Source organism: Berghia stephanieae, chromosome 3 (genome assembly GCF_034508935.2).
Source record: "Berghia stephanieae isolate SIO BIC M18660-M18661 chromosome 3, UCSD_Bste_1.3, whole genome shotgun sequence".
Classification (NCBI taxonomy): Eukaryota; Metazoa; Mollusca; class Gastropoda; order Nudibranchia; family Aeolidiidae; genus Berghia; species Berghia stephanieae.
The window spans coordinates 52,540,139-52,565,138 of record NC_088362.1 but is presented as its reverse complement, the minus strand read 5'-3'; the positions used below and the strand labels follow the sequence as shown (position 1 = coordinate 52,565,138).

Sequence of the window (25,000 nt, the reverse complement as noted above, 5' to 3'; positions counted from 1 at the left end):
AGGATGTTAGTCTATGGCAAAGTACTTTCTGCCATATTTAACATTCTCATTCACTGCTGGGTTCGCGTTAGCTCAGTTGGTAGAGCACTCGCTTCACACGCAAAGGGGCCGAGATCGATCCCGAGTGCAGTCGAGATTTGGTTTTCCAAATAACTTAGGATTAGAGTATTTTTGCGTATAACCTCACAAAGAAAAATGACTATTTGGCTGAGCCTCAATACTCTTCAACACTCGTGACGTCACTTCCCCCGTAATGACGCAGAGTAACTTAGTAACTGGCTCTAAACTATCGGAACAATGGCGGACGCCCTTATGAAATACTATTCCGACGAGCATAAAAGTGTATCCAGAGGAGAAAAACATTATAAATCTGATCATGTTTTGAATTTTATACATTCTGATCACATGATATGTGAAAAAGTTCTAGCCAGCATGAAGAATAAAAAGTACCAATTTCCCTTGTTTAGAACCAAGCTGCTCGTTGCTAGGCGACGTGACATCAGACTATTGAACCCTATTGTGTTCTTTAAATTACTAATAGATTTTAATGATTATTACAAATAAGTAAAGAGAAAAGAGATGCTGCCTTGGAGCGAGCATAGAAAAAAAAAAACAACACGAAAATCAATATCCCAAATATAAGCTCTTAATTATCATGAACCAGCATTTTCTTTTGGTGAACATAGAGCACGTACAGAATGTTATATTTTGTTCTCCGACGTATAAGAATTTGCAGGTCTGATAACGCAAGTTCTTATTAACTCATTGTTGTTATAAAAATATTATCAAACATTGTCCGTTCTAACAATTTCAATCCAGCCCTTAATTGCGTCCGGTTATCAGAGCTACTAATATGATGTTCTCGGTCTATTTCATTTTTGGGAAGGGACAGGGGAAGTAATCAATTATAAATGGCACGTATAGATAGTATGCAGATGACGTCACTCAGGCCTTTGTTATTGTTTTTGCCATCCGCGTTTGTGAGTTGTTCTCACTAAACTGTATTAACCAGGCTATAAAAGTTCATGGTTACACAGAGTTTGTGTGTTGGTCCGTTATACTTCCGGATGGCAATGTTGTGAACTCCTTGGCCAAGCGCATTCTATCTATATTGCAACTGTCAGAAAACAGACAAATCGCCAAAATAATTATAACGTTAATATCAGTCAAAATAGATAAATGTGTAGGCGATTTGTGTGTTGCAATATTACATGTATAAGAAAATAGAAACAATTAAAGATGTATTGACAGTATTGCCTTTCAATAATTTGAGCATTTGTATAGATAGAATGAGGTTAATGTGACTAGGGTTTTTTTAAAATTGGTTTTGCCGTCCGCGTTTATGAGTAATTCTCATGAAACTGTATTAACCAGAAACGTTTAAAGTCACACATAGTTTTGTGTGTTGGTCCGTTATACTTCCAGATGGTAATGTTGTGAGCTTCTTAGCCAAGCGCACACTATCTATAGAGCATTATCCGCTGAATGTACGGAAAGCGCATTACAAGACACCGATAACCAACAGAAGAAACACTTAACATGTAGGATAAGACATAACGCCTGTTAGGCGATATTACATTTTTTTTTCCGACAGAGACAACGCTTTCAATGGCCGAATACTCATTTTCGCACTTGAGTATGGTTGGAGAATTGTGAGTAAAGACCCTTTTCCAAGGTTTGAACTATGCGTCGCTCAGAGTGGAAGTCTAATCTTCGACTCTCCGGTTCGAAAGCAAGTGCCATACCACTAGACCACATAGCCATACAAATGCTCCAGTTACTTTTTCAATTAATTTTTGACTTTATTCGATAACACTGGCTACGATTATATATGATTTTTATCTCCATCGAAGACCTCATCGCTATAAGGCGTTATCTGAAACTTCCCTTTTCTCAGTACGGAATCGTCACGCAATGAGTTAAGATATCATCGTCACGATTATGAGACTCAAACAACAAACGCTTCGGCTTGAAAACAATTCTTAAGCGACGATATTTTTACGTATAATGATATTTAAGCTATTATTATTATTATTATTATTATTATTATTATTATTATTATTATTTATTGTTTTTATTTTATTTATTATTATTATTATTATTATTATTATTATTATTATTATTATTATTATTATTATTATTATTATTATTATTATCATTATTATTATTATTATTCTATTACTCTTTTTTTCCCCGCTGTAGCTGTGTTCTTGGATATATTGGCGAGAGTAAAGACAGCCATTTAGGAACTGGACCGGTGAAGGATAAATACTGTGGCACAATCATGCCTCATACCATCGACAGCAAAGGTCCCAGAATGGTCATAACACTCAATACCACTGGTAGCAAAGGAGGCAAATTTGTGGCAAGCTATAGATTCATCACTGGTAAGATTAACATTAAGCTATTTGATAGGTCTAGTATAGTAGATCATAAGTATCATGCTTAACGCATCACGCATCATATATATATATATATATATATATATATATATATATATATATATATATATATAACACATGATCAATCTCATTATACTTGAAAACTGTGCCACTGTGCGAATTTTGATTGGTTGCCACAATGTAAATATTCTCGTGACTCATAGAAATCGCATATTTATAGCAACACTATTTTACGTAATAATGAGAATGATTATGTGATATATGTGTGATACGTGTTACGTGATGCGTGTTGCTTGTTACGTATGATCTGTTAAATCACTTTATTACTATCATCTGTGACCGATCGTCACAACACGATATTATGTTAAATTAACCAGTTAGCTACTTTATCTGGAAAAACACGTATTTTAAAAAAAATAGTCAGAAAGCTCGTCCGTCAAATATCGATCGATTTAAATGGCCCTCATCTTGGCAACAACTCTCAAACCTGGGACTTTGCAAAGTCCCAGGTTTGAGAGTTTTTTCCAAAATGAGGGTCATTTCAATCGATCGATATTTGAAGGACGAGTTTTGTGGCCAAATTTTTAAATACAAATATTCCCAGACTACGTCAATTAAATAGTTGAACAACGATTCAGAAAACTGAATTTTAAAGTTTAAATTAGAACAAAGAGTGAGATTGATAATATTATGGTTAATTAAATAGAATAAGTATTGTTATTTTGTATGTGTTAACTGTAAGAAGCTGAAATGTTGTGATTACCTAATGTGATTTTTACTTTGAATTCGGATCAACTTTAATCGGTTTTAAGCTAGTTGGTCACATTTGTAACACATCACCACAAAAACGGCATTATGTCTCGGATGTTAAAATAAACAAACAAAACGAACACCAGCATTTAGTAGTGTAATATCCACTTAACGTGCTCAAAGAGATCTCGAGCTCAATGGCCTTGACATTAATTTCTTAACATAGACAACGAGACATGACGTCTTTAATTAGGCGCGCCCATTAGGCGAAATTGTTACCTCTTGTTGTCAAGCTCCCGGCATGGATGCCTTTTTAACCCTTATCTTATGAGCCTTCAGTTCTTCAATCAAAATATAGTGCATACACTTTTGAAAATAACGTTAGTTATCGTAAATTTTATTCAAACTAGTCGAATAAACAATTAAGTTGTTTTATTTTTGACATGAAAAATTTAAATAAAGTATATTTTGGCCCTGAAATCAACCGTAAACTGAAGACCCATAGTCACCTTAAGTGCTTGCCTATCACCCAGAATAACAGCCAACAGAGATGATTGAAAGAAATGCAACGTGTCGTCAGGTTTTGTGATGCAATTCCTTTATCAGTGTGCCAAAGGGTTGTGGGAAATACTCACTAACTGGGCCTGACATATTTGTATGTTTGACATGGTCTTAGGCGGTATCTCAGGCAGTTTTCATACAGGAAATAAATAGTCTAGTGGACGAATCGGGGTAAATGGCAGGAAATATTCTGATTGGTGAATGCTTAGCAACGGCCGAACCATCATTTACAATTTTTTTTCCGACCGTTTGGTTATTGTTGTTATATGTTATCCCATGTTGTTATATTTGTTGTCATTGTATATTGATACAGTCTTTCTCATCTCAATGATGTACTCAAAGTTCAATGTTTTCTCCCTTTGTCTCTGTCTCTCTCTCTCTCTCTCTCTCTCTCTCTCTCTCTCTCTCTCTTTCTCTCTCTCTCTCTCTCTATCTATCTATCTATCTATCTATCTTTCTTTTTTTTCTTGCTTTTTCTCTCTCTTTCTCTCTCTCTCTATCTTTCTCTCTTTCTTTCTCTCTTTCTCTTTCTTTCTCCCTCTCTCTCTCTCTCTCTCTCTCTCTCTCTCTCTGTCTCCCCTTTTCTCTCATGTCGTCTATTCTTCTTTCCAGATTTCGCAATCCCAGGACAAGTGATAAAGGATGGGGAGTGCAAGTTCCATTACTTTAGTTCAGCCATTGACGAGAAGAAGGGAAGGGAGGGAACCTTTAACTCTCCACGACACCCGGGTGTCTACCCACTGAACACAAACTGTGAATACATTTTCAGGCCTCAGAGAGGCGATATGGTTATCATTAGTTTCACAGCCTTTTCTCTGTCGGACGAAAAAACAGTTTCGTAAGTCCAAATTTTAATATTTTTGGAAAGGGAGAGATAGGTAGAGAGAGAGAGAGAGAGAGAGAGAGAGAGAGAGAGAGAGAGAGAGAGAAAGAGAGAGAGAGAGAGAGAGAGAGAGAGAGAGAGAGAGAGAGAGAGAGAAATTGAGAATTAAAAATAAAAATTCCCTTTATTCATTTCATAGGGGAATGTTTTCTCTAGGGTCTATTCCAAGGGAAGATTGAATTAACCCAGCCGTCTGCCGCAGTGCAGCGCCACAAATCGAACTTGGGCGGTGTGGCTTGCTCAAGGCCACACAACGCAGTGGAGGGTGATCGGACTCGGTACCTTTCGGGTACGAAGCAAAGACCGTACCGCTGAGCCACGCTGCCCCCTAAAGTGGCTTTCAAGGTAAAGGCAGCTAACTAGTTTCTACCGTTATGAGACGGTTGGTCAAAAATGGTCCTTTAGATGGTTTTTTTTTTCGGTTAAGGCATTGCACTGTGACCCGGAAGGTCCCTGGTTCGAGCCCCGCTTCAGATACTTTCGTTTTTTTCCTTGAACAAGATTAACTCCCAATTTGCTCACTTGGACAACATGGGTAATCCCTGATGTCGTGGCGGAAGGGCATAATTTTTTAAAATTAAGTTATCAGGACTCTTTATCACCGTCTTGATTCCAATGTTTTGATTTCTCCACCAGATGCGACACGGGGGATTACATAGCATTTTACGAAAACATCGGAGCCAGGGAATCGGAAAACTACACATTGACAGAAAAGTACTGTGGTCAAACATTCCCCGGTCCCTACGCCACTTCAAGACTTCTCAAGATGGTTTTTCATTCGGACAGCAAAGACGGATACGTTGGTTTTAAGGCCCATTACAAGTTTATGCCGAGATCATTCCTGAATAAATCGGGAAGTAAGTATGGTACGGATTTAATCTTTAACTCTTTAACCCTTCATAGGCGGGATTCGTATTTACTATTTACAAGACTGTTTTCACTAGAAGAGTAGAGACAGCGATGCAAATTGGACTGTAATGGCGCTATTACTGCTCTCGTGGTAAAAATCGCTCGGTCAAGATGTGTTTTAACTATAGCGAGTCATGCTACCGTTTTCACTAGAAGAGTGGTCACAGCGATGCAAGCTGGAATTTAATGGCGCAATCGTTGCTCCCTTGGTAAAATCGCTTAGGTCCACTCAAGCATAGATTACAAATGGCAAAAACTATGACACTCGTTCCATCATGTGACTTCTTCGGTACAAGTCCAGCTGTGCTGAAATTAAAATAAATAAATAAAAATATACTTCCTTTATTCGTCCCTAATGGGAAATTTTTCTTAGGGTCTATTCCACTGGAAAACTGGAATAACACAGGCCTCAGCTACAGGGCTGCCCGCAAAGTAAGCTATGGCGAGGTGACTTGCTCAAGGTCCACAGCGTGGCGGTGGTCATCAAACTCGGTACCTTTAGGGTATGAAGGAAAGACCATACCGCTGAGTCACGCTGCATCAGGCTTTTCACTAAGTTTTAATTGTTGTATAATTGTGACATAAAGCTATCAGTGTGTTTACTTTCGGTGGAAATGATTTTATTCATCTGATATAAGGCATAAATGCCCGTGTCCACGAGGCCGTGGCTTCATTGAAACCCAAATTGCATTTCTGTCACTGCGTTCTTGGTGAAAGCGAAGAGATGTGATGTCAGATTAGAGTAAAAACGAACACCGCATGTGATGGGTTAAGTACAGAATTAAAGTGTGTATACCATCTGCTTAATTTATAAGTATCCCATGCTGCCCAACGACGTAGAATTTTAATATTTTTATTTGCTTCAAAGATTTTGTGTAATTGTTAATAACACATTTTATTTAACTAGCATGCATTCAAACGATACAACTAAATCACCAAGTAAACTGGAAAAAAACACTGATGAGGTTAAATATTCGCTCCATTTTGATTGTATAACTTCATCGTTGTTTTTTTTTTTATAAACTTTTTATAGCTGCAGGAAACAACGTCTGCATTTTACCCCATGTTTCCCCCAAAATGATTTGATTTTAATGTTGTGATTTGTAGTTAGATATTGAAGCTGTAAGCTTTGCTGAAAACTAATAAAATGTCACATTTCCTCCCGTTTTTGCGGCCCTCACTGACTTACTTCCGAGATATTTGTTGTTTCTACTCCGTTGCAATGCTGTTGAAGCTATCTTGCTGAAAGATTACGTGGTGAATAATTAGAATATATTGATGTTTACATCTATTTGAATCTGCAAATCATTAGCAAATGAAATCGCCCTTTTATCACTATTTTGGATGCCTTGCTAAATAAAAGTAAAAATTGAGGGACCGTCACTGATGTAAGATAATTTTTTATTTAACTTGAAAGGGTGTGTAATTACCATTTTTGTTGATTTTGATGGGGTTATTTTTGTTGTTGTTTTGGTTGTGTGTGTGTGTGGGGGGGGGGGAGTTGTTTTTATTTTTAATTTTATTTTTTGCTGTTGTTTTTTATGTCTGAGTTTTTTTTTGTTTTGTTTTGTTTTTTCCTTGTTTTGTCTTTTTTACTTATGTTTGCATTGTTTGTCATTTGAGTATTTTGGGGTGATTAGGGGGATTCTTTTTCTTCCAATGTCTGTTGGTTTTTGTTCTTTTTCCTTTTTCAAAACAATTTTGATGGTTTTATTTTCGTTTTATTTTATTTCCTCAATGTCTGGCTCTGTATTGTACGTGCCTTTTCAGATTTCGAACTTGAAATAATCAGTCTCCATGCAAATTAGTTTCTTTATTATAAATAACACACAAAGTTGTAAGCCGTGAAAAACATAGACATCAATCAGGACACGTTGCTCTCTCAATGAATGCATACAAGTGTTAGGAGTGAAATGAATAGTGAAGAGAAGTCGTGACGTCACACCTTTTACTATTCCGTTTCCAAATTCCTTGGAAGTGTGTAGGTGACCAGTCCTTTTAGTAGCACGCTGTATAGGCACATTCTTAAGATTACGCAACGTATATGAGCGAGGATGGACGACCAGCATAACTTTAGACTAGAACATGAGATGCCATCACTCCGAAACCAAAAGATCAATTACAAAGGTAGGTATCCAGTCCTCCGGGAGAGTGGTTTTACACTTCCAATGAGATTAGAATCAGTTTTTTTTGACACATTTGTTCCCTATTAACAAACCCCTTTCCCCATATCAGAATTTTCGGCAAATATCGATGCTCGAGGCACAGGGGGTGTGATTATGAGTCCACATTACCCATCCAATTACCCGGCAGAAGTCTACTCAGAGTGGACGGTCACCGCCAGTTCCAGGGAGAATCGAATCATAGCAGAACTCACAGAATTCAACATGGAGGGAGAATTTGGAAGGAATGGAGCGAAATGTAAGTACTCTGATTTTGATATACGATTCTTGCACTCTTGCTTTTTTTTTTTTAATTCTGAACGTGCTCCCAATTGCTGCACGGGCTTACAAGTGCGCGTGGGGAACAAAGTTCAAATTCCAAAAACGAAGAAATCTTGTGTATTTTCCCCCTCAATCGACTCTGATTTCGTCATCTATGAATAAAAAATATTTTTAAAGATACTTATACAAAAAAACACACTTCTTTTTTTTAAATTATATTTTTTGGTGTGAAATTCAACGTTTGATAATCTGATTTCACATACTATTATTGTAAGCTTGATATCATTACGCGTTACTATTTATGGGGAGTTGTAGAATAATAGTAATGTATGACCGATGGCCTCCAAAAGGATAAGCGCGAGGTGTCTCGATCAGCAAGTTTTGTGTTAGATCCGGCGGAAAGTGATTGGGTAGCTGGGCTGTTAGATCCGGCGGAAAGTACTTTGCGATAGACTAGCGTCCTACCCAAAGGGTAGCAAGCAATTGCTATTGTCCTTTTCACGCTTTAGAAACCGGGATAAACTCCGGCTCCGTGTTCCTAATGGCTCTGAGGAACTACTTTGTTTTAACATAGTACATGTAGATTTTATATACATCTCGAACTCATAAAGGAAATTAGAAAACCTTTAAATATCATTCAGTATTTCAATCATGGATTAAGTATTTGTTTTATATAAAATGTGTCTTTTCGTATATCAGTGGTTTGACTGGAGTAAACAATGAACATAAACTTGAGCGATGAATATAGCGCAAGATTCACTAAATGTGCTCAAAGCGCTTTACAAGGGGTCCTTGAAATGTGACACGACCAGTGTTAGGCGATATTTCAATTTCTTTTTCGGACAGAGACAACGCTGTTAACAGCCAGGTACTCATTTTACACCTGAGCACGGTGAGAGAATGTGAGTAAAGAGCCTTTTCCAAGGACTCAACGATGCGCCGAGCAAGACCATATAGCCGCAAAAGTAATAGTCGGCCTAAGGCTGTTTTGAAACAGAAAAAGTACTGAATGGAATATAACAGCGTCAAGAACAATGATAAAATAGAAAAATAGAGAGAAAAAGAGTTAAACACATAACCAGGAAAATCAGCGAACTCTACACGCATTGCCACCTTCAATGTAGATGTGAATGGGTATCTAGCTATATTCAGAGATACATATTATGAGAGAACAAATATGAGAGGACGTCCAGCAGGCGATGTTTAATGTATGGGATGAAAATTTCATTTTTTGTATGTCCTCTAAAATCAATTTATAGAATACATTATCATACATTAAACTCGAGAGAATCAATTGCATTCCTCTCTTTGCTTAACAATTTTAACGATGGTTTTATATATAGTATGCGCTTGGCTAAGAAGCTTATAACATTGCCATCCGGAAGTATAACGGACCAACACACAAAACTGTGTGTTTCCATAAACGTTTATAGTCAGGTTAATACAGTTCAGTGCGCATTACTCATAAACGCGGATGGCAAAAAAACAATAACAAAGACCTGAGTGACGTCATCTTCTAACTATCTATATATTTCTTATTTTCAAACTTCATCATTTCGATATCATAATTTTAACTAACCATAACTTATGGGGGAGTGGGGGCTCATCGGTACGTTCTTTGCTTTGTACTCGAAAAGTAGCGAGTTCGAATACCTGCTGCTGCGGTGTGTAGCCTTGAGCAAGACATCTCGCCTTTGCTCAATTTACCCGCTGCACTGCGGCTAACGCCTGGGTTGTTCCAGTCTTCCCTTGAAACGGAATTATTATTTATTATTATTATTATTATTATTATTATTATTATTATTATTATTATTATTATTATTATTATTATTATTAGTATTATTATTATTATTATTATTATTATTATTATTATTATTATTATTATTATTATTATTATTATTATTATTATTATTATTATTATTATTATTATTATTATATTTATTTATTTATTTATTTATTTTGTTTTATTTACATTATACTTTCTGTAATCATTGTTTCTTTGTCCAAACAGCCAGTTGCCAAAATGTTGCCATTCGTCTTTACAACGACAGCACTCAGATCTCCCCGACAGACTTAATTTGTGGGAGGAAGAAAGAAATGGACAGCCTCAGATCTTACATGTCACTACACGATTCTTTTAAAATAACGTAAGTAATCATAATTTGGAGACTGATGCCATCGTTTAGGTAAAATATTCACTAGATACATCCGCCAGCCGTATGTAACGCCCTATCGCACAAAACTATGTGTAACCTTGAGCGTTTATAATAATAAGACTGAAATAATTTAGTGAGTGCCAATCACCGAAATAGCTGTCTGAAGACAATTAAAAAGAGCTGAGTGACGCAATTTCGTTCTTTGTACTGTCAGCCATCTCAACCCTACAAGACACTATAGATGATGTGCGATTGACCAAGAAACTCACAACATTGCCACCCGGAAGTATAACGGACCAACACACAAAACTATGTGTAACCTTGGACGTTTATAGTCTGGTTAACACAGTTTAGTGAGAATTACTCATAAACATGGATGGCAAAAATCAATAACAAAGACCTGAGTGACGTCAACTTCGTACTCAGTTGTAAAATGAGTACATGACCATTAACAGAGTTTTCTCTGTCGAAAAAAATCGTAAAATTGCCTCATAGGCGTCATGCCTTGTCTTCCATGTTAAGTCTTGCTGTTGGCTAGGGACCCCTTGTAAGCGCTTTGAGCACGTTCATAAAAGCTCGTCTTTTAGAGTGGCCTCACTTGGCGTGCCACATGATAAAAAATCGAATATCTGAAAAAATAGTGGAAACATGCAGAGCAACAATACTTTCCTTAGTAGATTACAGGTTAGGTTTTGATCTTAATTTAGGACAAAGATACATGTATTTCGGGGTCCCGATAGATCAGTTGGTAGAGCACTCGTTTGACACGGAAAGGGACCGTGATCTATCCCGGGTGCAGTCGAGATTTTTTTTCGGATCCCCCCCCCCCCCGCCCCCCATGTGCACCCGGCATTGATTATTTGGGTGGGTCTGTTAGATCTGGCAAAAAAGTACTTTGCAAAAAACTAGCGTTCTATCCAAAGGGTAGCAAGCAATTGCTTTTGTCCGTTTCATGCTAATGAAACCGTTATAAACTCCGGCTCAATGGGCCTAATGACTCTAGTTTTATACATGTATTTCAGTTTACCACCCCCTCATTTCTAAATTCTGTTTTATTTTTACTTTACCGTTGATATCTCGAAAAAGGTCAGCGCGACATTTGACACCGTTTGTCAAACCATCACACTTTTTAAAATCTACCATTGATCCTGAGCTAAGATCATTTCAACTTCTGATAAACAAATGGAAATATGGACTTTTTTTCATAATTGTTGGAACGATGGTTTGTAGTGGGAGGAATTTGTTGTGGTTTTGTTGGTTTTTTTGTTTGTTTGTTTGTTTGGGGGGGGGGGTGCAGGGGTTTATTTTGTTGTAATACCTTTCTCATTTCTTTTTCTTTTATCCAAAGGATAGTAAGCAATCAGTATTTGCCGTTTAACGCAATAAAAAACAAGATGAACCCCAGATCCATGGGTCTAATTATTGTTCTGAAGGACTACATGACGATCCGAGCAGAACAAAGAATGACAACTCTGAAAGATGTCATTCTGAGATCCAATAAAAAAAAATCAACATTGGTCAAATATTGCACTATGACACCCCTCCGTTATATCAATTTTTGTGTGTAAAACTCATTCTTAGCATTGAAATGATCACACTGCTTTACGCTTTTCTTCAAATCTAATAAATAAGAGAAAATCATGGTGTCATGAGAATATACTTGTGGAGTCTATTTTTTTATTTACTCATCAGGAGATTTGAAAAGAATTCTTCAATCTGGAATTTGAGACTTTTGAACAATTTAGACAAATTCGATTGTAATTTTAATCGATTGATATTTAAAGCAAAGATATTCTGGTCAATTTTTAAAGATGTGTTTATTGAAGTTTAGGCAGGCAGTGTAGATGTTAAGAAGTGTAATATTGACTGTACATATATTTTTTTTCTTCTGTGTAACAGATTTGTAACTTCACAATCATCTCGTGGAGGAAGAGGATTTGAAATCTCGTGGACGGAGATCCACACGGCGAGTAAGCAATCTGTCACTGTTACATCATTTCCTATCATAACTATTTCTCTTTATAATTTATATGAGACATAGACACAGTGTAGGGTCAACGATAACTTTGATGATTTGATATAGTTTTAACTCGTTTTGAAGATATATATCTTCCGTTTAAATTTAATTGTAAGGGATTTGTCTTTTTATTATTTTTTTTTCTATATAAAAAAATTCACTCAAAGACATTGTATCCATTTTCATTGCTTTATTTACCCAGGTTAGATTATGATAGGTTAGACTTATGATATTCAATGCTATGCATTTTCATTACATTGAGTTTTATTCAATGGTCTTTTAACAGAAATCTTTGCAGCAGGCATTTATAACAAGATAAAATTGTAACTGATTCTCTGACATTTTTCTACCTCTCTCTCTTCCCCATTATTCTCCCCCACCCCTCCCCACTCCCATCCCCATTCAGGAGGAATAGAATGCACGGGATTCTTATGTGAAAAAAATAACTTTTGTATAGCTCCTAGCCTAAAGTGCAATCAAGAGCCCAACTGTGGAGAAGGAGATAACTCCGATGAAGCTGAATGTAAGAGTAAGAGTCCCATTTTATTGGTTTACTTCCCTTTTCCTCAGTTTTGTCATCGGTTGTGTTTATAATTATGATTATGACGTCGAATGGTCGCTTTAGAATTGATATAAATACCAGTTGTTTTTCTCTTGGCCATATCAATATATGTCATTGCAAAGTATCAGATGGTCAATTTTGCATTGTGTATTTCTTTTGTTTTTATTTTCCAAATCCATAATGTCAAGTAAGATTTAATTCCAAATAGATATCTTTCCTTGTTTGAAATAAGAAGTTTAGATATCAAAGTAGAGTGTATTATCTTTTTGACGCCGTGCTCAATCGGTAAGTTAGCCAAGTGGAGATCGTGTCATTTACAAGTATTCAATAGTTCTAATGAGCACAGTTTATAAATAAAAAACAGGATCAAGTAAATTATTGAAACGTTGTCAAATTTTAGGGGCAAAGTAAAATTAGAGAGTTTGACACCTAAAGCCTTACGGAACTGAGCTCCCCAGGAATGAATGGGTAACACTGAACAGAGCACGGGCAAAAATTGGGAGAACAGCTGGAACCATGAAAAAGTAGGGGCTGGCTGAGACTAGCTTGTGTACATGTGGATGCCCAGAGCAGACGATGGAGCACATCCTTAAAGAATGCTAGCATGGGCCCAGCTGCACTGACCATGACCTAAGAGTCTGCTCCACAGATACTGTGGAGTGGGTTCGGTGTTGGAGCGACAAACTATGATGATGACACCTAAAGCCTTATTTGGGAACATAAGAACAATGTTAAAATCGAACGCATCAATGTTATTTTTCTTACAGGTTATATGTTTCCGAGCAATCAGCCTGATATCTTATTGAGATGAATATTAATAATCCGTACAAGTGAATGTCATAAAATGTGCGACAAGACAACTTTGTTTGGCACTGATAAAACGTTTTTATTTTTATTATGGTCAAAAACCCTTCGGTTAAAATATATATAGATATTTATAAATTAGAAAGTTACGTAAAATAGTTAGACCTCTAATATCCACCAGTGGCTTGCATACAGCATTTCTAACGCAAAGAATACAGCAAGTGACTGTCCGAGTTGACTCGGGAGTACCACAAGGGACAGTCCTTGGTCCGGTATCCTATGGATTATATCATATATTGACATTATTTTAGTATTTTTTTCAAACGTTGAAGGCTCGTTATTTACCTAATTTAAGAGTCACTCGGGTAAAAACACGACTCTTTCTCAGGGTAGAATCAAAACTAGGAGTTTCTGCGCATGCTACAATCTGCCATAATCAAATTTAATAATGATGATGATGATGATGATGATAATAATAATAATAATAATAATAATAATAATAATAATAATAATAATAATAATAATAATAATAATAATAATAAATGGCATTTGTCCTGCGCCGTACCCCGATTTCATCAGGCTCTAGATGCTTTACATTCTTAAGATAAATATATAAATACAAAGGAAAACATAGCATAGCAATTTCAATTACTTACATAGCAATAGACATTACATTTACGCGCATGATAGGAAAAATTTTATTTTCAAAATAGAAATCATGAAAATAACAAATGAACAGATAGACCCAATAACCTTGTAAACAATCTCCCTCAGTCATTCTTCCTGCTCCCAAAACTCCATCAAAAACGCTCATGAATATGTAGGCTATATAGATCAAATTTTAAATCTAGCATGCGCAGTTGAAAGCAAAAAGGTAAACATCCTCCCATACAAACATTCAAACCTTACCAATTAACCAACTCCTCTCTGTCGGGCGTATCAAGCTCCAAAATTTGTCCAATGCTTTTAGACCGCAAAATGTGCCGAACATATTTTTTCGACGGAGACTTATATTTTTTTTTTTCATTTGAAGGAGCAACCATTATATAAAATCGGAAGAAATATTGGGAGGCCTTCCGAAAGCTCCTACTTCTCCAGTATTCTTTTTTTAAAATATAATGTTCTAGTAGGGGGTTTGTGAGGGGGGGGGGGAACTTTTTTTTTTAAACCAAACCCCCAACTAGAACATTATAAAAAAAAAGTTTTCCCCCTCCCAAACCCCCTACTAGGATATATAAAAAAAAAGAATACTGGGGATGTAGGAGCTTTTGGAAGGCCTCCCGAAATATTTATCTGTTTTGCAACAGCCTTTGCTTCAAAATTATCCTGACTTACGACGAGGAATTTATGATTTTCAATTGTGCACGTAAAAAAAGTCGTTGGTTGAACATTTCTTGTGACATACATCTATGACTTACCCACAATCCCCTGTCAGGTTCACCTCCAAGAGATCCCCACTATCCGGTGTCTGGTTCAAACCCAAGACTTACTCACACTTCTCCCCCAGGTTCAGGTTCACCAAGACTCTGTCCTTACGTATTCCTTCCATTGATGGCATCGTTTTTGTTAGTTTATTTCATATAAACTTGTAACCGCGGCTTTGATCAAAGCCTAGGTAAGATTGTTTTTTTTTGGAATGACGCATCTATCGATTGAATTCCTGGCATGAAGCAGCATGAGACAAATAAATAGTGTTGTGGCTGGATTGATAATCCTCCCTTGGTGCTGTTTTCTCCAAGCTGGCCACTTATACCCATTAACTCTTTAACAAGTTAAAAAATGTGGCCAAATAACTCGTCCTTCAATTATCGATCTATTTAAATGATCCTCATCTTGGCAAAAACTCTCAAACCTTAGACCTCGCGGAGTCTTCAAGTAATTTCCGAGTTTGAGAGTTTTTGCCAAAATGAGGATCATTTAAATCGATGGATATTTGAAGGACGAGTTTTCTGGCCAAATTTCTTAATGGGTGGTTTTCCAGAGTGCGGCAGTTAACTGGTTAACAATGAGATTGAATATGTTTCAAATCATAATCCCTCTCAATCATTATCCGGTTTTACTCGAAGACCAAACGTTTCCACCAAGAGCTGTTAAACCGATGCCATTAAGGCTTCATAGAGTCCGAGTTTAATGTTGTTTCTAGTTACTCCTCTCTATGTGTAAATAGTCAAGTATAATGTCAAGTCACATTAAAATGAAGTTTTACCAACAATGGCTTTAAATGAATTTTAGGACTGTTTTAGTGGCCAAAACTGGATGAAACCTTTTTTAAAAAACAATTTTTCATCCAAATTGGGGGTTTTCTGCCGATTACTTGACAGAGTTTTAGAAATATCTGTATTTCAAATACTTTCGAGGATGTTTTTTGCAAATGCAAATTAAACCGCACTGTGTCCGCTGTGAATTAAGTGTTTCAGTTGATATTATTTCTTTAAAAATAGGGTTTCGATCGGTCGTTTGAATTTGACTCCAGGAATCGCTATCTGGCCGCCCAGGGCCTATTGTCAAATTCATTTGCGCGCACCTAGCTGCAGACTTTATTACCGGATCTAATCTATTTTGATCGCTGGTGGCTCAAAAGATTCGTGTCGATCTTGGTATGTGAATTTCCACAATACAATAGTATAATAAGTATAATAGATGACTGCCTTTATTTCTCCGCAAATATTGCGGGGTTTACACTAGTTTATGTAAAAATGTGAACACCTTTCAATTTAGCGGCACAGACGTCTATTTCCAAGATTCGAATTATTATTTAGTGTTGATTGGTACCCGGAGTAGCAGGCTTCGGTTTAACATGGTTGTAATGGACAGTGTTTTGTGTTGATTTGAAAGTGTTACCATTCCAACAATAGGCCCCTAACAATTCGGGTTATCAGACCTGCGAATTACTACACGTCGATAAGATGGATTGTATGTTATCATTGCTGCTAACCCCATAGTGTGAAATAGTGTAGACTAATAATTGCATTTTGATGTCTCTATCTCAATATTTTTTTTTTTTTTTTTTTGCATTAGGCTCGTCAGCTGCTGGTATGATCTCTATAATCTTTTTGCTTTTCACAATGTTATCCCCTTACTCACCTTTGCATTGGTTCACGGGTTTTAATTACTTCATTTTAAAATCATATCATTAACCTCAATCTTTTATGTTTCCAACCAATGATAAAATAATTTGGTATACTTTATATGCACTTTTTCTATTTTCAACAACTTGCAATCTACTTTTCATTGATTGAAATTAATGTGGATTAAGTACTAAAAAACTTCTCGAAGAGAAGGATGGAAGAGAGTTAATATGCTCTGTGTGTGTGCGCGCGCGCGCGCGTGTGTGTGTGTGTGTGCGATATATATATATATATATATATATATTTATATATATATATATGGTGTGTGTGTGTGTTTGCGTGTAAGTGCGTGCGTGTTTTGAGAGAGTTTGTGTGAGTGAGAGAGAAAGAGGCAGAGAGAGAGAGAGAGAGAGAGAGAGAGAGAGTATGTGCGAGTGTGCTTGTGTGAGAGAGAGGGGGGAGAGAGAGAGAAAGGGAGAGATCGAGAGAGAGAGAGATCGAGAGAGAGAGAGAGAGAGTGGGGAGATAGAGAGAGAGGGAGAATTACGATATTATGGATGAGTCAACGAAAGAGAGAATGAAAGAGAGTGAGAGAGTGATATTATATATATATATATATATATATATATATATATATATATATATATATATAGAGAGAGAGAGAGAGAGAGAGAGAGAGAGAGAGAATGAGAGAGATAGAGGGAGAGATAGTGTTTAGATAGAGAGTTTGTTGAAGAGGATGGGAGAGAAGTGGGTGAGAGGATAATTATAATCGAAATACTGATTTTAACGCATTTGAGCATTTGATAATTCATTTTTATTTTTATCTAATCCTGTCATCTTCCATTTGTTGGATTTTAGACATCTTTTAGCCCTTGATGATATTTTTAAAGGTCATCTGTCACTGAAAAATATCTTAATACTCTTTCAATATTTATGTATCGAGTCAATGCTAGCCTTTCTCTCATTGTTAGTGCAACGATGACTGTTCATCGCATTTAGCTTAATAAACTGCTTGAATACAGGTTAAAATTAGTACCTGGCCGTTAACAGCGTCGTCTCTGTCCGAAAGGAATTGTAATATCGCCTAAATGGCGTCATGTCCCGTCTTACATATTAAATATTGCTGTTGGTCAGGGACCCCTTGTATAGCCCTTTGAACACGTTTAGTGGATATTGCTCTATATAAAAGCTCATTTTTTTAAAAAATACAAAAACACACTTGAGAATAAAAGAAGAAGAAATATTACTGAGGAGCAGTTTCCAATCCATAATAATTTGAAATCTACAGAAAGCTATTTTCTGTTTAGCAAAACATCGTCGATCTAACGTATTTTCATGGTTACATTATAATACTCAATTAGCTCCATGGTGTTTAATTTATTCCATTATTATGACATTCCAATTGTACTATTTTCATTCAGTCATTCAGGTCTTAAAATAGAATAAAAATTAAATCATATTCGCTCTATTCAATTTCATGTGAAACAGTTCTTGAGTTTCTATCCCCATAAAGTACTTTAAAAAACGTTATCCACTAAACGTGCTCAAAGCGCTTTTACAAGGGGTCCTTAAGCCAACAGGAACATTTGACATTTTGTACGATACTTGACGCCTATTAAACAATATTACTTTTTTTTTCGACAGAGACAACGCTGTTAACACTAGATACTCATTTTACACGCGGGTGCTGTGAGCGAATGTGAGTAAAGAAAGAGTCTTTTCCAAGGACTCAGTTATGCGCCGCTATAGCGGGAACCACATCCTAGACCTTAAGTCCGAAGGCGTGTGTCAAACTAGAAGATCATATGGCCGTACTAGTATTACTCAGGCGTCAGCCGCAGTGTAGCGTCACAAAGTCAGCTATAGGAGCTAAGTTTCTTATTCTTAATCAAAGAGGGGAGGGGGGGGGAAGATAATGCAAGCAAGGGGCTGAAACCCGGGCCTCCCAGATGGAAGTGCAATGTCCACTCTTTTCTAACATCTCCCCCAACCTCAGTGGAGAGATTCCTAGAGTCTTTTGCCGTCATTGTCTCCCATCCAATCACTAACAACGCTCAATATCGATTGACAACTCAAGAGACCATTCCACTCGACCCTTCGGCGCAATGAAAATAAAAATCTCTTCTCGAATTGTGTTATTTTCCTATTTTCATAATTATTTTCAACATCAAAATAGAGAGAGAGAGAGAGAGAGAGAGAGAGAGAGAGAGAGAGGAGGAAGAATAGGGGACATATATAAACTCATACTAAAATCAACACATTACTTTTTAAAAGCTATTTAATACATTTTGTTCCATTCATTTACGTTTCTTTACGTTCTTTAAAATAAACCTTAACAAAATGATGTTACTTTTATGATCATATGACAAACATAGTTTTTATTTGCTTGTTTGTTTGTTTGGTTTGTTTTGTTTTTTTTTTGTTTTTTTTTTGTTTGTTTGTTTCTTTTTTTGTTTTTGTTTTTTTTTTCTTGTTGCTTTTTTTCTTTCATTTTCCTTTTTGTTTGTTTGTTTATTTTTAATTTATTTAATTTTCATTTTTTCTTTTTCAGCTAATTTGAGGGAAATTAGGTTTTTTTTCCAGCTTTTGCTTTTTTTTACACTTAAGGTTTTTTGCTTTCAATCAAATTTTGGTTTAATTGCAATGCTTTTTATAAATTATTAAGGTTTTTCCGCTTAATTGAGAGTAATTAATTAAAAGTAGGTAATTAAGATATTTTTTAACGAAAAATGAATTAACGATGCTTTCTAGTAAACTAAATAGACGTCTACGTATGATTTTTGTTGAATGACATAGCCAATGACAATGACATTTACAGAAGCTTTCATCAATCATTGACTTTTCATTGGAATGGTGACTCATTATGAAAGATTGTGTTTTCCTACAGCTCTATTGTTTTCATGTGAAAATGTCAATGATTAATGAAACTAATGTTTTCTTACAACGTTTTGCGTGCATTTCATGAATTGTGTGACGTGCATACGTTTTAAAATGCATTGAAATTGATAGTCTGTAGTTTTGATTGTCAAATTTTTGCACATCTGACAATAATGATATTGGACACGGAATCAGGACAACGTCATTATAATGATGCTGACAACATCGACGATGAATTTGATTGTAATAATAAAGATGATCAAAATGATAATGATGATGATGATGATGATGATGATGATGATGATGATGATGATGATGATGATGCTCATCTCATAAATGCAATCGACATCATCATTATCATAATCATATTCTAATTTATAAGTCAACTTCAAAGCAAAATGTGGTCCTTTTTATTCAAAATTGAACAATGATGTAATTATAACACGATGATTATAACAACATCATTACATAATAACCCACTATGTGCGGCTATGTGGTCTTGTTGTATGGCACTCGCTTTCGGATCGGTAGGTCATAGATTCGAGCCTCGCTCGGCTCATAGTTGTGTCCTTGGAAAAGACTCACTTACTCACATCTCTCACCGTGCGTACTCAGGTGTAAAATGAGTACCTGACAGTTAACACGCGTCTTATCTCGTCCTACTTGTTAAATATTGCTGTTGGCTAGGGATCCTTTGGAAAGCGCTTTGAATGTTTAGTTTATAATGCTCTATATAAAAGCTCAAGTTTTTAAAAAATTCTTTTGTTTTGTTTTGTTTATTGTTTTTGTTTTAAATTTAATATTCACGTTAATAGTCACCACATTATTCAGTGGTCACATTTTTATTTTAAAACATTTACTGAAGTTTAACTTTTATGAATGAGATTTCCATTGCAAATTCATCTCATAGTCCATAGGTAATAATTACTTCATTATCGTCATAAACATTAATGAATAAACGTTATAATGACACGTATATTTTAATTTGTTAAACTTTCAAATAGATCGAATAACTGTTCCTGATTTGCGTAAAGGACTGAGGAAAAATTAATTTGAATTAAGAAACTAGGGAGCAGACACCGGTGTAAGAAAACGATCTGAACAAGTGTATATGAAAGGTGCCAGACAAAGTAGGAAAGAAAAATACAAGAAAAAAAAAACATCCCCAAAAATCAGCCTACCTCGACTCGGGATCGAACCTCATACCTTCTGATTACCGGTCAGACATGCTATTATCTTCTTTCTTACTTTGGCACCTTTCATACACACTTGTTCAGATCTTTATCTTAAAAATTTATTTGGTTTGAAATTATTAAAGAAAACAAAACTACCTGATGAAATCACCATCAGAAACAGTATTATCCGTGATATTTAAAGTTATCTTTTCTCGCTCTTTCATTTTTAAAAAAAAGTTCCTTATTTATTTTGTAGCAATTATACTATATTTTATTACAATTCTGAATGTACTTATTTTCGTTTTGGACTTAAAAATCCGTTTGAATAAGTTGAATACCTGATCTATCCCCATAACAAACAGTAGTATCATTCTTATATATAGTTACTGTACTCGCTTTACTCGCTCTGTTGTCTTTTCAAGTTTCGCTCCAAATTTATTTTGTAGCTATTTTTTTCAGATATGGAAATAAAAATTGTTTAAATAATTTGTATACTTAGAAATTCATTTTAAAAAAGTCTACACTCTGACAATGCAAGTTATTTATTATTTAGTAAGTAATATATTTACTGTTTCTTGTTTGTTTGTTTTTTTTCCCAAATCTAGGTCCCAATTCATCAGGTGTTCCAATACTCCACATCTCTATCGGCACTTCCATATCATCCTTCTTCTGCATCATCCTCATCATTTGTGGCTTTTACCACCGGAGAAAACTCCGGACGGAGCGGTTTCCTCCAGACAACGATCATGTCGAAGTTCGTTACGTCTCGGCCCCTACCGGATGTAACACGACGGATCGTCTGCTGATGGAAGACAGGAATGATGGGAACGTTTTGGCCAATGATAATCACAACAATACTTCCACGACGCAAAGTCCAAGATGTCAAAAAGTATCAATGGTATGACGACGGCTTCATATTAAGTCTGTTTTAATTACAAATAACAATAATATCCATGTTGCTCATGTTACTTTGTATATCTAGTTGATATAATTATAATAATTATAATAATAATATTGTATAATATAACTTTTATACTTTATACCCGTAACTTATTAAAATATTCAAACGTCGTTGGATACTGATATTTTAATGATTTTCCCCCCTTCATTCGATGATAATTAATACTGTCAAGCTAGAAAATATTATCGAAGTAGCTAACAATATTACTTATCTGTCTTACTTCCAGATGTATTATCAATGTTTCGATAATCATCATGTATGGGTAAAGAGCGAGACAGGAATGTTTATTTTATTGCCATATATCTGTCTCATTATAATGATGTCATTAACGTTAACAACGATGAAATTTAATAACAGTTCGACTTTAACCAGTTAACTCCATTCTCTGGAAAGATATTATTTAAAATTTGGCCAGAAAACTCGTCCTTCAAGTATCCATCGATTTAATTTATGCTCATCTTGGCAAACAAACTTTCAAACATGGGACTTCAGGTTTGAGAGGGGGTTTTTTTCGTTGTCAAAATAAGTGTCATTTTCATCGATCGACATTTGAAGGACGAGTTTTTGGTCAATTTAAAATAAAAACATGTCTTTCCAGAGTACGGCAGTTAACGGGTTAATAAGGAAGATAAACGATGTGGAAGGTATGGGGTTCCCCTTCGTCAACAGTGTGAATGAGCCATGAATGAATTCATAATTTTCCTACGTGATTGGTGATAAAGGAAGACACCAAAATCTTTATGGGTTTGTTTGTTTGTTTTTAATGAAAGTGAAGTTTACTTTCAGTTTCATAATACATATTTGTTTCACTTTCTTAAAACTCTGTAATCAGCAACATTGCATTTTGATTATATATAAGGTAGACTGACCACTGGTAGAAATTCATGCTTAAAAACTTCAAATCGTAATATTAAGGTTTCCTTGAAAACGCAGTGGCCCCAGTTTTTTATGTTGTGATCAGGCTAAATGTTATCTTTTGACACAAAACATTTGAAAATGATTGCTTCCTTCAATATTATCAGCTACAGAAACTGAATATTGTAAGATGTTTTAATGATAGGCATAAACTGTGTTTAGAAAGTATGTTCACTTAAGGTTATAATTGTCACTAGGAATAATGACCAAAAAAAATAAAAATCTAAAAGTGTATTAAATCAAAAATTACAATATGTTACCTTTGCGATTCTTAAAGCCAAATCTGAATTGTAAAAATTTATATGAAAATATATTCAATGACAAATCTAGGTTTTAGTTTCTGTTTAAAGCATTATTTTAAGACGATTTCTAAAAAAGCATTTTGATAGTGGTCTATTTAATGTACTTTTACATATTTTACAAGTGAATAGCTTCAAAAATTACTTAACCCTCTCCTTACCGCCTACAGCAAAATCGTCACATTTTTTTACGACACAATATACATTTTTCTTATTCAGATTTATTTTGTACATCACAATGCTCTTTGTGTAATCAATAAGAACATAACAACGTTGTGTAGAGAGATTGTTTTAGTTTTAAAAATCAATTTTTCTGCAGGGTAAGCCCGCCATTTTTGGGGAAAATGCTGAATATGATAGGTAAGGAGAGAGTTAAACTTTAATTTTCAGCTGTTTGTAAACAATTAGTCAACCGGATTTTCCTTTTTTTTTAAATGTTTCTTTGTTCCACCAAGCTTCATAATACAGTGAATTAATGAAACGGCCATCATTGTGTATGCATGCAGTAAACAGTTTCATAATTTATTTTATTTTTTTGGTATTTTTAAAATGAATGTTGAATAGATAATTACAATGCAGCGATTATGTAATTATCAAATGCAGTAAATGAATTTTATGCGGACGTAATGAAAAGTAACGTGATTTATATGAAATTATCACTTGTGTTACAATGCCACCATGATATGAATGTTTTAAAAAAGGGGGTGTTCCGTTCACGTAATGATTATATGTATATGTATGTAGAAATATTTATATTTGAATAGATATCACGAAATATGTTAAGATAAATTGGTCATTTTCTTACTCGAAGTGAATTCTGTTGCAGCAAAATAACTTAAAGCCTTGTAAGAATTTTATTAACTATACCGCGGTGAACGTTAATTATCATTATAAACAATATCTTGTGAAAATGATTTTTGTAAGAAAGTGAGATTTAATAACAAATTGCTGAGACGAATGAATGAACATGAAATTTTATTTATGCCATATTTTTACATGCTGATGACGTTTCGCAACACACGCCGTAAGCCCTATCTCGTACATATCACATGATCAGCAAAATAGAATATCAGTAATCTGAATACCCTGTGAGGTGGGTTAGACGTTTAAAAAAAACAAGCTCATATAACGAATATGGGAGCAGACACTGGTGTAAGATAAATTTCTGAAAAGGTGTGTATATGGAACAGAGCCAGACAAAACAAAAGAAAATACAAGAATATCCGCTAATTGTTTGGGGGATTTTTTTCTTGTATTTTTCTTTCTGCTATGCCTGTCACTTTTATGCACACTTTTACAGATCTTTAGGTTGACATCAAGGACAACATTTGTTTATAAGTTTTACACCTCAAGGCATACTAGAATATTCTCACCAGCTGACATGTGATATTTATGAGATACGTCATAAGGCGTGGGTAGCGAAACGTTAAGTATCATTTGTGAAATCTCTTTGATTTGCATTCATTGACTTCCATATAATAATAATAATAATAATAATAATTGAATCGCTTCAACTTATTACTGACAAAAGTCTACGATATCGACTGCTGTCAACCTTATCATTTTATTCCATATTATGTGCGTCAACCAAAAACAAAGTGAGTAAATGAATGAACTGTGTTGAATATTAACGTAATCAATTATGTCAAATTATACGCATGTCCAAACAGTCTTGTCTTTTGCTGAAATCATTTGAGATTGGAATTGTCTAAACGAGCAGAGATAGCTTTCGCTTTTTAAGTCATTAAATCACATTCTTATTACTTTGAGAATGATTTTATTTATTTTTCCTCTCATATTTCATTTAGACACTTTTATTTCTTGATGAGATAATCTATATTTGATTGTTTGTTTGTTTTTAATGCTCTGTATTCAACGTGTTAAAATTAGCAGAACTGATAACCCAATCTAATTATGCGCTTGTTTTAACATTGTTGTAACGGACAATATTTTGCGTTGGTTTGAGAGTAAATATTTCCATTACAACAATGAACAATTTGGGTTCTCATCCCTGAAAATGAACGTCTAATCGAAACCGATAAATTTAATTAACATGCACAAGGCATTTATCCTATAAAAAAGTGTTCAAACTAAAATTGAAACCTCAATTAATTGCACACATTATTGACAACGTGATTTTTAAGAGATCTATGATTCTGACAACAAATTTTTCTGTCAACCTCTGACCACAAAATAATTTTTAAAAACCCAACT

General features: G+C 35.1%; 1 protein-coding gene across 7 annotated transcripts in view; it reads left to right on the top strand.

The window, feature by feature from the left end:
* The window catches only part of LOC144967978 (suppressor of lurcher protein 1-like), a 292,853-nt gene extending 271,202 nt beyond the window's left edge, over positions 1-21,651 (top strand). For 4 of the 7 annotated variants that reach the window (XM_078905814.1, XM_078905818.1, XM_078905813.1 and 1 more), the window contains 8 exons: positions 2,203-2,387; positions 4,326-4,551; positions 5,233-5,462; positions 7,741-7,926; positions 9,961-10,096; positions 12,005-12,075; positions 12,529-12,651; positions 21,217-21,651. In XM_078905814.1, the coding sequence (XP_078761940.1) occupies positions 2,203-2,387; positions 4,326-4,551; positions 5,233-5,462; positions 7,741-7,926; positions 9,961-10,096; positions 12,005-12,075; positions 12,529-12,651; positions 21,217-21,515 (1,456 nt within the window). In that variant the 3' untranslated portion in view covers positions 21,516-21,651. The remainder of the gene's footprint in view (positions 1-2,202; positions 2,388-4,325; positions 4,552-5,232; positions 5,463-7,740; positions 7,927-9,960; positions 10,097-12,004; positions 12,076-12,528; positions 12,652-21,216) is intronic. The other 3 variants (XM_078905820.1, XM_078905816.1, XM_078905815.1) reach the window with 2 other exon arrangements.
* Positions 21,652-25,000: the final 3,349 nt, after the last annotated feature.